Source organism: Microcebus murinus, chromosome 17 (assembly GCF_040939455.1).
Source record: "Microcebus murinus isolate Inina chromosome 17, M.murinus_Inina_mat1.0, whole genome shotgun sequence".
NCBI lineage: Eukaryota > Metazoa > Chordata > Mammalia > Primates > Cheirogaleidae > Microcebus > Microcebus murinus.
The window spans coordinates 51,299,314-51,311,186 of NC_134120.1; the positions used below are offsets into that span (position 1 = coordinate 51,299,314).

Here is an 11,873-nt window from a genome sequence, read left to right on the forward strand (position 1 = left end):
CAACAAGATTAGAAAGATTTTTAGGCTAGAGAGTCCTTAATGCATTGACTGTCACACTAAAAATTTGTTCCCAGGGCCCACGGTGTTTTATTGCGAAAATAGAATAAGAGCTTCAAAAACAAAATCTAATTTAACGAAAAATTTGTTATTTTTTATTGTTTTCTCTGCGTGAGTTATATGCAACTCATGCAGCGCTAGAATCAATTTTTATACTGTAGGCCAATTGAGCTGTACATGACTCACATACAACTGAATACAATTGAGTTTGTTTCAGAGAATTGAGTCTTCATTTGCTTCACAAGGCCCTGGGTGCGCAGGATTTTTAACTCCTTTGAATCCTGTCGTCTTCAATAACAAGTACCTCAGAGTTGTCACGAAACATGCAGATTGTATACACAGTGTCTGATGCCTGGTAAATATTTAACCTAATACTGGTTTTATTATTAAATCTTGATCCTCTTGACTATCTTTCCAGTGACTGAGGTTCAAGGAGAAAAAGAAAAGAAAAAAAAAAAAAAAAAGCAATGACCTCTAAGAATCACCCATAGGAGGCTTCTGCCCTCTAAATGAAAACAAAAAAAATGATGACATTCCAAGTAGATCTATTAGCATTAAGTGCTTTCTCAGAACTCCATCAAAATCACAAGCAGCCTTAGGTGATCTATATCAGATATATCTTTTCTTTTCAGATTTCCATTAGCTCACTTATCATTCTAGCCTATCCAGACTGTTATGCTTAACGGCTGGCTGGTGGGTGCTCAGGGAGCACCTGCTGACTCGTAGCCACTGCTGGGCAACTCTATTTGCTCTTGGTGCCTCCTCCCTTAAAACCTTCTGGGTTAGTGAGACCCTTGCCCAAAGCTGCCGGAACCCTAGTTTGTCATTCTTTACTCCTTCAATTTTATTTGCATCAGTGTCTTTCTTGATGCCAGCATTCATTATTTTAAAGAAATATACCTTAGTCTCCTACTACCATTCCTCTTCTCAAATTCAGTATCAATGAGGAAGATGAGAATCATTCTATGGAAATGGTAATATTTAATAGACATATCTTCTCAGTATACATTCACAAAAGTCATTTAGGAATGCTTATATTGGTACTACTAAATTACGACAATTTATTAAAAACCCTTAATTATTTTCTAAAGTATGTTCCATGAACTCAATTAAAATACATACCACAGCAGTTTTTCAAAAAGCATTTTGTACATTTGTGATCATTATTTATAAATCTTTGCAAAATTTTGTAAAACTTGGAAAGGGAAGCATTCCATCCTAGACAATAAGCTCCAGGAGTGCAGGAATGGTACTGGTCTTGCTCACTGCTGCATTCCAGCACCTAGTCCCATGCCTGGCACATATAGGCTTTCAGCAATTATTTGTCAACTAATACATGTTAATCTTGCTCTACAGAAAGCACTTTTGTGTAAGATTAATAGAAATATCCCATGAAGAAGAGCAAAGTGAATTAGTAAACCATTACTCTGGAACTAAAAGGAAAATCAGAATTCTTGGGTAGTAGTCTTAAGGCCCTTTGTGGGGAATGCATTGGATCATCTGGAATTCACACAAACTAGATAGGGAACAGTTGGGTGCAGCCTGAAATACACCTAATTTTAGAAAAGCACAATATAAAAATATTTTTAAATGCATGACTTCATGCATGAGACTCAAAAGCTAGCTTTCAAAATTGCAATTCTGGTTCTGCCATCACAGATGTTCCCAAAGAAGAGCAGGGAGCCCTCCACAGAGGCCAGTGTTTACACTTGGCTACACTACAATGACCTACTTACTTTAAAATGTACAAATGATGCGAGATCACAGTACCAAACAAAACTGTAAGACAAGTATGTAAGTTTGTAAGACCAAAGCTGCAAATGGGTTGAGGCTTACAGAATGCCAAGACAAACATAGCTTCTGTAGTATTTTCAGTTAAGAAGACTTAATGAGGTCTAATACAGCTCAGGGCCAATAACTGTAGAACAGACAGATGACAAAGGCAAAAGAGAACTTCAATTTTGCTTCTAACTGCTCCACTGAGAATGCCCCTTAGGAAAAAGGGAACATTTACAGTGCACCTAAAAGGTAGTGGTGCTGGGCTGAATGGTCTCTACTGGTTAACACATTAATCCACACAGCAGACCATGAGGCAGAAATCCCTATCTCTATTTTAGAGATGATGAAACAGGTTCAGGGGAGTTAATAATGTGTCTGAATTCACACATTAATTGAGAAGCAGAACCAGGACACAAATCCAAGTTTGACTTCAAAAGTCTTTCCACTAAACGGCATGTCCTCATTATACTGAAAATATTTAAATGAGTATTGGTAATAGTTCTTGAAGAGATCATGAAAACATTCAACTGCTGAAATCTGTCACAACCCAAGAAAAATGACATTTAGGGCCCCTGAGATGAGTATGGCAACCTTTAAGGAACCACAGATAACAGATGATAGGGAAATGCCACTCTTGTTTTTAAAAAGAATGTGTAAATCTGAGAAGGGGCACACTCCATCTGCTAGCCAGGGGTCAAACCTCTTCTGCCTTTGTTTCCCCAGGACCCAGCCCAGTGCCTCGCACCTGATGCTCTACACATGTTGAGTAGGCAACACACTGTCTTTACACATCTGAAGTGCTGTCATGTAGATGCAGGATTAACCTTACTTTGAATAGTTCCAAAGGAGAGAGTTCCCAGTTACAAGGGGCTATCCAAAAACAGAGACAGACTTCAGAGAGCAAAGTCAGAGTTCTCCATTCTCTTTCCTGGAAGCCATAGCTGACTCCTCCTAGGATGCAGAACTCTGCAGTACAACTCTTATTATACTAGTCCTGCTACACTCACACAGCGGGCTTTCGGGCTACTCTGGGAACTGATGACCACAGCATTACTACAGGAGAGTGAATTTCAGCTTCCACATGACCAACTTAACAGATAAGTACACAAAATAATCCAGTAGATTGGAAACGGCATAAATTTGCCATCATCTCAATCTTTTTTTTCTAACAAGATAGGAATTTGTTCATAATCAAGCTCACTTGATGGCAACTTTTGTACTTTGTAACAATTCTAAAAAGATCAAGTTAATAGCAGGCAAACTGCCTTAAATTTAGACTTCCTAAAATTCCCTTACTCAATCAGTACTAATACAATGCATCAAGTATGTGGACATTCTTTGTACAAACAGAAAAAAGTGTTTTGTAAATAATGAAAAGGTAGTAATATCGACATTTAGACTTTTCCTTTCCTCTTACATGGCCAACTCACAGTAAGCACATAATCACATTTCAGAATTAACTCCCTGTGTTGGTGGAGTTACCCGTGAACGATCTAACATGATGACTTCACTATCCCAGGAACTCCTACAGCCTGATGGGTAAGGAGAGGCAGTGTTACTGACCAGGACCCAGCAAACAGGAGAGCTGCAATATTATCACTTTGCTGCCACCAAAAATATACCAAGAAAACATACACCCTAATGCACATACAAACCCAGTACCAGTGGTAGAAATACACAAATATATTTCTCGTGCAAAATAGGCCAAATGATAAATATTTGCATAATACAAATAAGGTGCTGAAAATTAAGCCATCTTTTTTGGGGCTATGTGGTTTCAATGGGGGTTAATACCACACATTTAACTTGTAACTCAGTGAAGCCACGATGAAGACAGTATAGGAAATACATTTTGGTAAAAACCTGGATATGTGGAAGCTTGCTATGAAAAAATGAAAACAGGAATGACAGAAGCATATTTTCTTTTATATACAAAAATGAAGGACCAAAATAAGGTTCGTTGAAGTAGCTATCAACAAGATGTTAAATTATTTTTCCTTTGCTTTGGTTAAAACAGCCCAGGAACAGTAATCAGTTCCCCGTCTACTAATAGAGTAAAAACACAGTGACAGGACTACTTTTAGTACAGAATAAACAACTTTCAAGAAAAGAAATCAATTTTAAGCTAAATTAAACATTTTACCAATAAATAATTTTTTTTAAAAAGGTACCATCTTCATTCTACAATCTTGGGCATAACATATACACCAATTTTAAAAATAAAATTTCTCCCACAATAGTAATTACAGGTGTTAATGCAACAAGCTATGAAATGAAATTACTTTAATATATTTTTTAAAAATCCTAGCAACCAAAAATGAATTTTAAAAAGTTGACATTTTCTACAATTCTACATATTCTAAAATAATTGACTAATAATTACAGAACGTAATTCAAACTATTGTTGGCATTTCAATATATTCCTAAAGAAATGGTTAAAAGAATATTTAGCACGCCAAAACTGGAACAGAGTTTATGATTCTGACTTACGGCTTTGAAAAGGCAATCAACTTCTAAATGGTAACCAGTGATGAAAAATACTTCAAAACAAACATTTGGTCTGACAATCTTTAATATTTGTTAAAAACAGTCTGATGTTTGTTGCTGATGGAAGTTATTTTAATCCAATGTGCAAAAAAAGTGCAGCTGTCTGCTTTTACTTGAAATACGTAAGACCAACACTACTATTTACACACTTAAGAGATTTCAAATTTATTAATTTAAGTAAGCATATTGCATCTCCTTTATGGATAAATCATGTGCTGCAGAGAGCCCCAAAGCGTGATGACATTCTGTTAAGTTACACAAATGTATCTGAAGAAATATCTGTTCTTGGCCTAATTTTGATCCTAAATAAAAATCCAATTCCCAAATCAATTAAGAATTACTTTAATCTAGTAATCTTGGAATAGTTGCACACGTAAAACCTTATCTCTGAGAGCCTTTTCTACTCCTCTCACCACTGATCCCAGCTGGTGCAGAGTGGCCGTGCCTAAGAGGATCCTGAGAACTCAGGCCCAGAACAACATCGCTCGGTGGCTTAGCTCAGCTTCAGTTCGTGTGACTACAGCTTTTGGGGTAGGTAAAGGGCAATCAAAATGGATGAAGAAACCCTTCAGCAAAGCAACCATTATCTGTCCACAAAAAACAGTGAAGAACAGTGATATAAAATTAACAAACCAAATATAAATCTAACACCATTCTGCATTTCCAGAACTTGTTTTCGTATCTGCGCAGTGTTCTTGGGCAACCACCCATCAGTATTTTCTGCGTCTATCTGAAGTACTTTAAGTTATTAAAACTGCTGTTTTGACCACAAGTCACATAGAATTGTGATGATTAGGAAATCAATTTACTTAATTCTCACTCTGTGCAGTGCACTCACCAGTGAGTGTAGAGGACTTTAAAATGGAAGTCTCTCACTTCTAAACTGGACACAGGAGTTCTCAAATTAAAATCATAAAAAAGAGGAGGAGGGGAGTTTCCTGGCAACATGAATACTAGACACCAGACAGGACAGCAAAACTGTTTGGTCAGAACTTAGGAACATTATTTCCTTGAAAAGTTTTAAAAATACCTAACCAAGCACTGCCTTCAGTCCAATGAGTACAACGCTCCGTACACTTCCACAAAAACAGAGTGAATGCCGTCCATTCGCCACGATCAATGCAATCGCAGACTCCGCTCCCCAGGCCCAGTGTTCCTGTCCCATCACCTCTAGCTACAGGCTATTGTTTCCAACTGCTGCTCCGCTTCCGCTGCCATGGCTGCGGCCTGCAACTGCTCTGTCTCGCTCTGGATGGCGCTGGGGGTGACTTGCTTCCTTTCGCTGTGCATATTGTTCTCGTGCCTTTTCAGATCTGACGCCTTGGCAAAGGCCTTGGTGCAGGAGCCACACACAAAAGGCTTTTCCCCTCTGTGTCTTCTTTCGTGATCCTTGAGGTGGGACTTGTGTTTGAAGGCTTTGTCACACATGTGGCATGCGAACGGTCTTTCATTACTGTGAACTCGCTCGTGCTTCTTTAAGTCTGGGGCGCGGATAAATGATTTTCCACACACCTCGCAACTGTAGGGCTTATACCCTGTGTGGATTTTGAGGTGTTCCTTCAGGTGGGCCTGTGTGGTGAAACCTTTCGTACACATCTCACAGACAAACGGCCTGTCTGCCGTGTGGAGTTTTTCATGCTTCCTCAGTCTGCCTTCGTCAGAAAATGTCTTACCACACGCCTGGCAGGCAATCTGCTCCCGGTGGTGACCATAAAGCAAATACTCAAACTTCATGTCACTGGCAGCTGTCGTCCAGCCTGGTGTCTGTTCATCTTTCACTTCACTCATCCCATCATTAAACGTTAAGGCCTGAGGGGTCTGTGACCCCAAATCTTTTGATTCTGGGGTCTCCATGGATTCTACTTCCTGGCCGTAGCAATTGACTTTCCGAACTTCCTCGCTCCCCAGCTCTTTCAGGATGGCTTCCTGAACCCTGAGTGTCGTTGTGGGCGACTTGCCGTCCTCCTGACTCGGGGGTGTGCCTTCTACCGTGTCATCAGAAGGACTGTCATCCTGATCCCCGATTTCTTCCACATCGTCATCCTGAGTGTCAGTAGCGTCTCCAATGGGGCGATTTATTTTGAGGCAATATTTACTTTTTGACTGACCGTTATTTTCATCGGGACTAGATACATCACGCTTCTGAGAACAGAGTTTATCCAAAAATCGGATACCAAGAATCTGACCCGATGACATCATTAAGTTAACATCTTCCTTTTTCACAGAAATCTTTGCTGTGTACATGTAGTTCAGGACCTCTTCAAATATATCAGAACGAAGAAAATCTATTTCTATTACTGAAGAACTATCAACCTCAAGCTTCTTGAAAAGCTTTTTAAAGTAGGTACTGCAGGCGGCAAGAACACATCTGTGTGCTCTGAATTTCACATCTTCAACCACAATAGCAATATCACAAAATTCTCCTTCTAGGCGTTGTTCATTTAGTGTTTTCAGAAACAGAGTTTTATGATCATCGTCATTATATTTAATGGTTTCAGACATACTGATGAAAAACTCCTACAAAAAATATTTTAAAAAAAGAAAGTTTAGTAATTCTGAACAGTACTTTCCCATACAGAGAACAAAACCAGATTATCATTTTCTGATCAATGTCTGGAACCTAACAATTTCAGAAAGTCAATGTAAGAATGATCCATAAATATGAGCAGAAGAGACGTACCCCAACTTAGAGATTTCAGCATTGTTACTTATATTTATTTTCAGTTTACTAAGTATTTGCCTAATAATAATAGCAACTTTTATTGAGCATATAATATATGACTGGCATTGTTCTATGTGCTTTACATGCTTAATTTAATGGTCTAATAACCTTATGAGGTACCTATCACTGTCCCCATTTTATAGACAAAATTAGAAACCTGTCTAATATTCTATAGCTATTTAGTGAGAGCTGGGACTCAAATGCAGACAACCTAGTTCCAAAACCCATGCTTTCTTCACAACCAGAAGTAACTCAACCTCAAGGTTTAAAAAACATATTTGAGGCAAGGAGTCTCTAGACCTGTATGTTGCAACTACTCTAATTCCATGAATGAAGGATTCAGTAAAATAACTAACTTTGCTCAGAATTATACTTCTTTGACAGACAGACAAATCACTACCGCAGAACTAGAGATGGACACGATTGCCAAAATACTCCATTCAGTGTTGTTTTCTAATTTTTCCATAGCAGTTTTGGGCCACTTCTGAATGAGGGTCAAGGTTTAATCTGACCCCAAATGAATCAGATGACATTTGGGAAGACAGTGATAAGTGGCTTAGTTTCCCTGGATACCAATCTACTAGATACCATCCAGATAAAAGTGTTATTAACATTGGATGTAGTTGATAAATGTTGCAAGTATAAGTAAAAGAAATCTGGAACTGGCATGAAAGAGCTCTGTCACCATGTTAAAGAATTGGCTTTCTTAAAATAATGTGTTCTATATGTTTTCTTTCAAAAAACATTATTTTAGTTTTATTTAACAAAGTATAATCCTCAAGAAAATACATAATTTCCCCAGAGAAACAGAAGTATTAATGCATAATGAGAATATACATATATGCAAATGCCTAATCATTTCAAGATTTAATATCCAAAGTTATAGTTACCATGAACAATTCAGGCTATTATCTTAATGCCTTAAACGTCAAAATCTTCAGATCAGAGAAACTCTGATCAAAAGCACGCCAGACCTGCAGGAAAAAGGACAAACAAGAATGAGGTAGGATCTTACTTTATTACAAAACCCAAACCAAGAATGTTTTCAATTGATTTTTAAAAATAAACTTTCCTTTCTTGTTTTGTCTCCTGTGCATCTACCCATTTTCAGGTTGGGAGCAGAAAGGCAGGTAGCTGGCAACACCAAGCCCAGTTGTAAACAGATGTGGACTAGAACAGGTAAGGGCTGTTACACTTGGACATGAGGGGTCGTGCACTGGGAATGGAAAGGAGGTGGTGGGGAAACACTATGGGATTTATCCTCACAAACAAAGCCTACGTCCATATTTGTACAGATGCTGATTGTGACACAGAAAAGCCAGTAAGTACGTGCACCGTGTCCTGTATCCTCCATTTCCTGCTGGGCATGGAGCCCTCTACATTGTTCTCTACACTCAAACAGACATACAGAAGTTTATATATTTATAAATAAAGCTATAGAAGTACACATACCCAACAGTTAACATGGGAAGAGAGGAAACAGTGGTTGCTTTTTTCTGCGTGAGGTAGTACACATTTGCCTTTACAGACTGCATTTTAGGCTGGGCACAGTGGCTCTTGCCTGCAATGCCACACTTTGGGAGGCTGAGGCAGGAGGATTGCCTGAAGCCAGGAGTTCAAGACAAGCCTGGGCAACATAGTGACATCCTGTCTCCCTCCAAAATTTAAAAAATTAGCAGAACACCATGGCCCACCCGTGTGGTCCCAGTTACTCAGGGAGGATCACTTGAGCCAAGGAGGTTGAGATTACAGTGAACTATGACTGCACCACTGCACTTCAGTCTGGCTGACCCTGTCTCAATCAATAAAGATTGCTCTGAGAAAGCCAGGTGTTTCTACATATATCCCTACACGCAAGATCAAATAATTTTGGCTTTTTTGTGAGTTTTAACTCTTACCCAAGGAACTCCATCCTGCAGACCAATATTCTGAAAAACATTAAAAGTTTCCTCTACTGAACGGTGACCACACAAATAAGCCGGTGTGGTAGGAGCCAAAAACTGGGCTGTAATATAGACTTATGCAAAAACTGTGGTGCAAGACTCCAACATAGAGACCAACACTGAAAATCATAAAAAGCTCCCCCTATAGAAAAGTGAACACAACAGGGAATTCTCATCTGCACAGTGTCAAGGTTGGGCAAAATGATTCCTAAGGATGCTTCTGACTTGATCATTCTAGTGTCTCTGCCTTCCTGTTCCCTAGATGCCCCCTGCAGTCACCTCTAGAGAGAAGGCAGCCAAGGCAAACCCTTCCCACTGTGATACTTCCTTCTGCGGTTAGAAACCAGCCCAGGGGCTTGTGGGATAAAAGTGCATGGGACCAGAGAGGAGTGGCCTTACAGAAGCCATGGCAACATATCGGTGTGCTTTTTTTTTCTTTTCATTCTTGGCCAGCCTGTATTTGGCTACCTATCTCTCTCTCAATATCTCTAAGGACCAGAAAGGAGACAGAGTGTCCATCAGCCCATTGTTCTCCACACTGGGATGTTCCAATTGCTAAGTTCAGGTAAGTCAAACTGGAAGACAGCCGTCCCAGTATCTGTGTAGGTAGGTGTAGGAAAACACATAGCTCCTACTGCACCTCCACAATAAAGATGCCCCTTCCCAACTGCTCTCCAAACCGCTGGCGCGCGGAGCCCCCGTTCCAGGGCACGGAGCTCCCTGCAAAGCTAACTTACATAAGCAGCTGCAGCCACCTCCCCTACCCGGGAGCAGCCCGACAATGGCGGCTGCACCACTTCCCCGTTGCAACCTCGCAACTTTGGAATCCAGAGGAAGCAGGGAGCCAGGCGCAAGACCCAAAGAGCCTTCGCGGCATGCCGAGCCCTCGCTCTCATTTCTTTCGGCCCGGGAGGTGGGGGAGTGGATGAGGCCTTTTGCATTGCTTCCCGAACAAAAGCTGCAGCCTCGGAGCCGGGTGGTGAAAGGGCCACCGTCCCTTTCATGATCAGCGCCGGGCGCAGGCTGCGGAGGGCCGCGGCTCGGAGCAGGGGAGGGAGGGAGCGACCGGGCCCGCGGCGGCCCCGGCGGCGCGACGAACGGGAGCGGGCGTGCGGCCGGCTCCGCAGCCCCGCGCCGCGCCGCGCCCCGCTCCGCCCGCGAGCCCGGAGCTCGCGCCCCGCGCACTCCCCGGCCAGCTCGCGCCGGGCCCTCCCCCGCCCTCCCGCGGCCGGGGGCGGGGGCGGCGCGCGGCCGGCTCCCCGAGCTTCGCCGGCGCACCCGGGAGAGCGAGCGCGGGGTCCCGGCCCCCTCCTCCGCGGGCGGCCGGGGGCGGCGCGGCGGGCCCGGGGCTCGGAGGGGCGGCGCCCGGCGGGCCGCGCTCGGCGCCGGGCTCGGGCCGTCCCTCCCCCACCGCGGTGCACTGCGGCGCTGCGAGCGGGGGCGGCCATGAACTCGGCCGAGCGCGCGCGCGGGGCCGCCGCCGCCGGCTGCTCCCCGAGCCCGCTCGCCGGCCTGCGCGGCCCCCGGGCGCCCCGGCCCCACGCCCAGCCCCGGCCCACGCCCGTCCCCGCTCGCACCGCGCCGCCGGCGGCCGCCGCTCGTCCTGGAGCTGGCTGGTACCCCAGAGCTCGGCGAGCGCGCGCGTCTTCCGGGCCGCCCCGCCGGCCGCCCCCGCGCCCGCCTCGCGGACGGCCCCGGCCCCTGCCGCTCCCGGCCCGCGCTTACCTGCAGCCTGGCACAGCCGCAGACGCTCGCCGTGGGTTCCCCGCGCTCACTAGCACGCAGGCCGGGACGGGATGGACGCGGGGCGCGGGGGCACGGAGGGTGGCAGTGTGTTTTGGATTTTTTTTTTTTTTTTAGTTTGGGGAGGGGGCGGGGTGGGGGAGTCGTGCACGTCCCTGACGGTGGCAGCCCTCCTCCTGCACGAGCACAGAATGTCTAGCCGGCCGCGAACACCCCCACCGCCCCCCCTCCCGTGCATGCGCGGTGCGGGTTGGGGGGAAGGCGCGCCACCGGCTTGCGCAGGCACGGAACTCGACCGGGCTCCTAAGTGGGCGAGCAGGGAAAGGGTTAATCCGGGCTCTCGCCGACGCTTTCGTTCGAGACTACGGGGCCGCCCCCGGAGGGCCCTGGCCTGCGCACGCGCGCGCACGCGCTCGACATGGGGCGCGCGGAGCCCGCGCGCGGGAGAAAGGGTGGGCGGGGCGTGGGCGGGGCCTCGGGAGCCGAGGCGCGTATGCACGAGCGCCGGGCGCGGGCACCCGCCCCGCCTCGAGCTCCCGCCTCCCGCCTGGACTCCCGGGCTCCCGCCCGCGCCCAGCGCCGGCATTGCGCCGGGGACGCGGGAGCCTGCGCTCCCGTGCGTGTGCATGTGCGTGGGCCGGTGCCGTCCCCGGGCGCGCGCAGGCCGGGCGCTGAGGCTGCGGGTTGGGCTTCGGCTCCTGGACCGGCGCCCCGGGCACCTTCGCCCTCCGCGCGCGCCGGCGGGCTGCGGACGCTCGGCCGTGGGCGTCCGGCCTCGGCTGGGGTCGCTGCCACAGTAATGGAGAAATGGTCGGCGCACGATAAACGTTTGCGGAACAAATGAAAAAACGGCGTCTTTGATTTGGAGTGTGAGGGGCGACCCCAGTCACCCCGGAAACAGCGGTCACCCCGGGACTCTGGAGCAAGCCAGGGCGGGCTCGCGCTCCCGCGTTACCAGGACACGCTCACGGAAAAGTGGCGAGGCTCCGCCTGTGACGGCCTAGACCCCGTTCGCAATTTCATTTCACGCTCCCTTGGAGAGCTCCGGTAGCGCGGCTGTGCCCTCTCTTCCCTGCGGGGCA

At 45.8% G+C, this 11,873-nt stretch overlaps 1 protein-coding gene across 1 annotated transcript; it reads right to left on the reverse strand.

Annotated features, from left to right (window-relative positions):
* Window positions 1-129: 129 nt before the first annotated feature.
* ZBTB14 (zinc finger and BTB domain containing 14) lies at window positions 130-11,541 on the reverse strand. Its single transcript, XM_012746215.3, has 3 exons — window positions 10,774-11,541; window positions 7,996-8,079; window positions 130-6,900 (listed from the first exon to the last, which is right to left on the reverse strand). The coding sequence occupies exons 2-3, from the start codon at window positions 7,996-7,998 to the stop codon at window positions 5,554-5,556; spliced, it is 1,350 nt and encodes a 449-aa protein (XP_012601669.1). The 5' UTR covers window positions 7,999-8,079; window positions 10,774-11,541; the 3' UTR covers window positions 130-5,553.
* Between the last annotated feature and the right edge of the window lie 332 nt (window positions 11,542-11,873).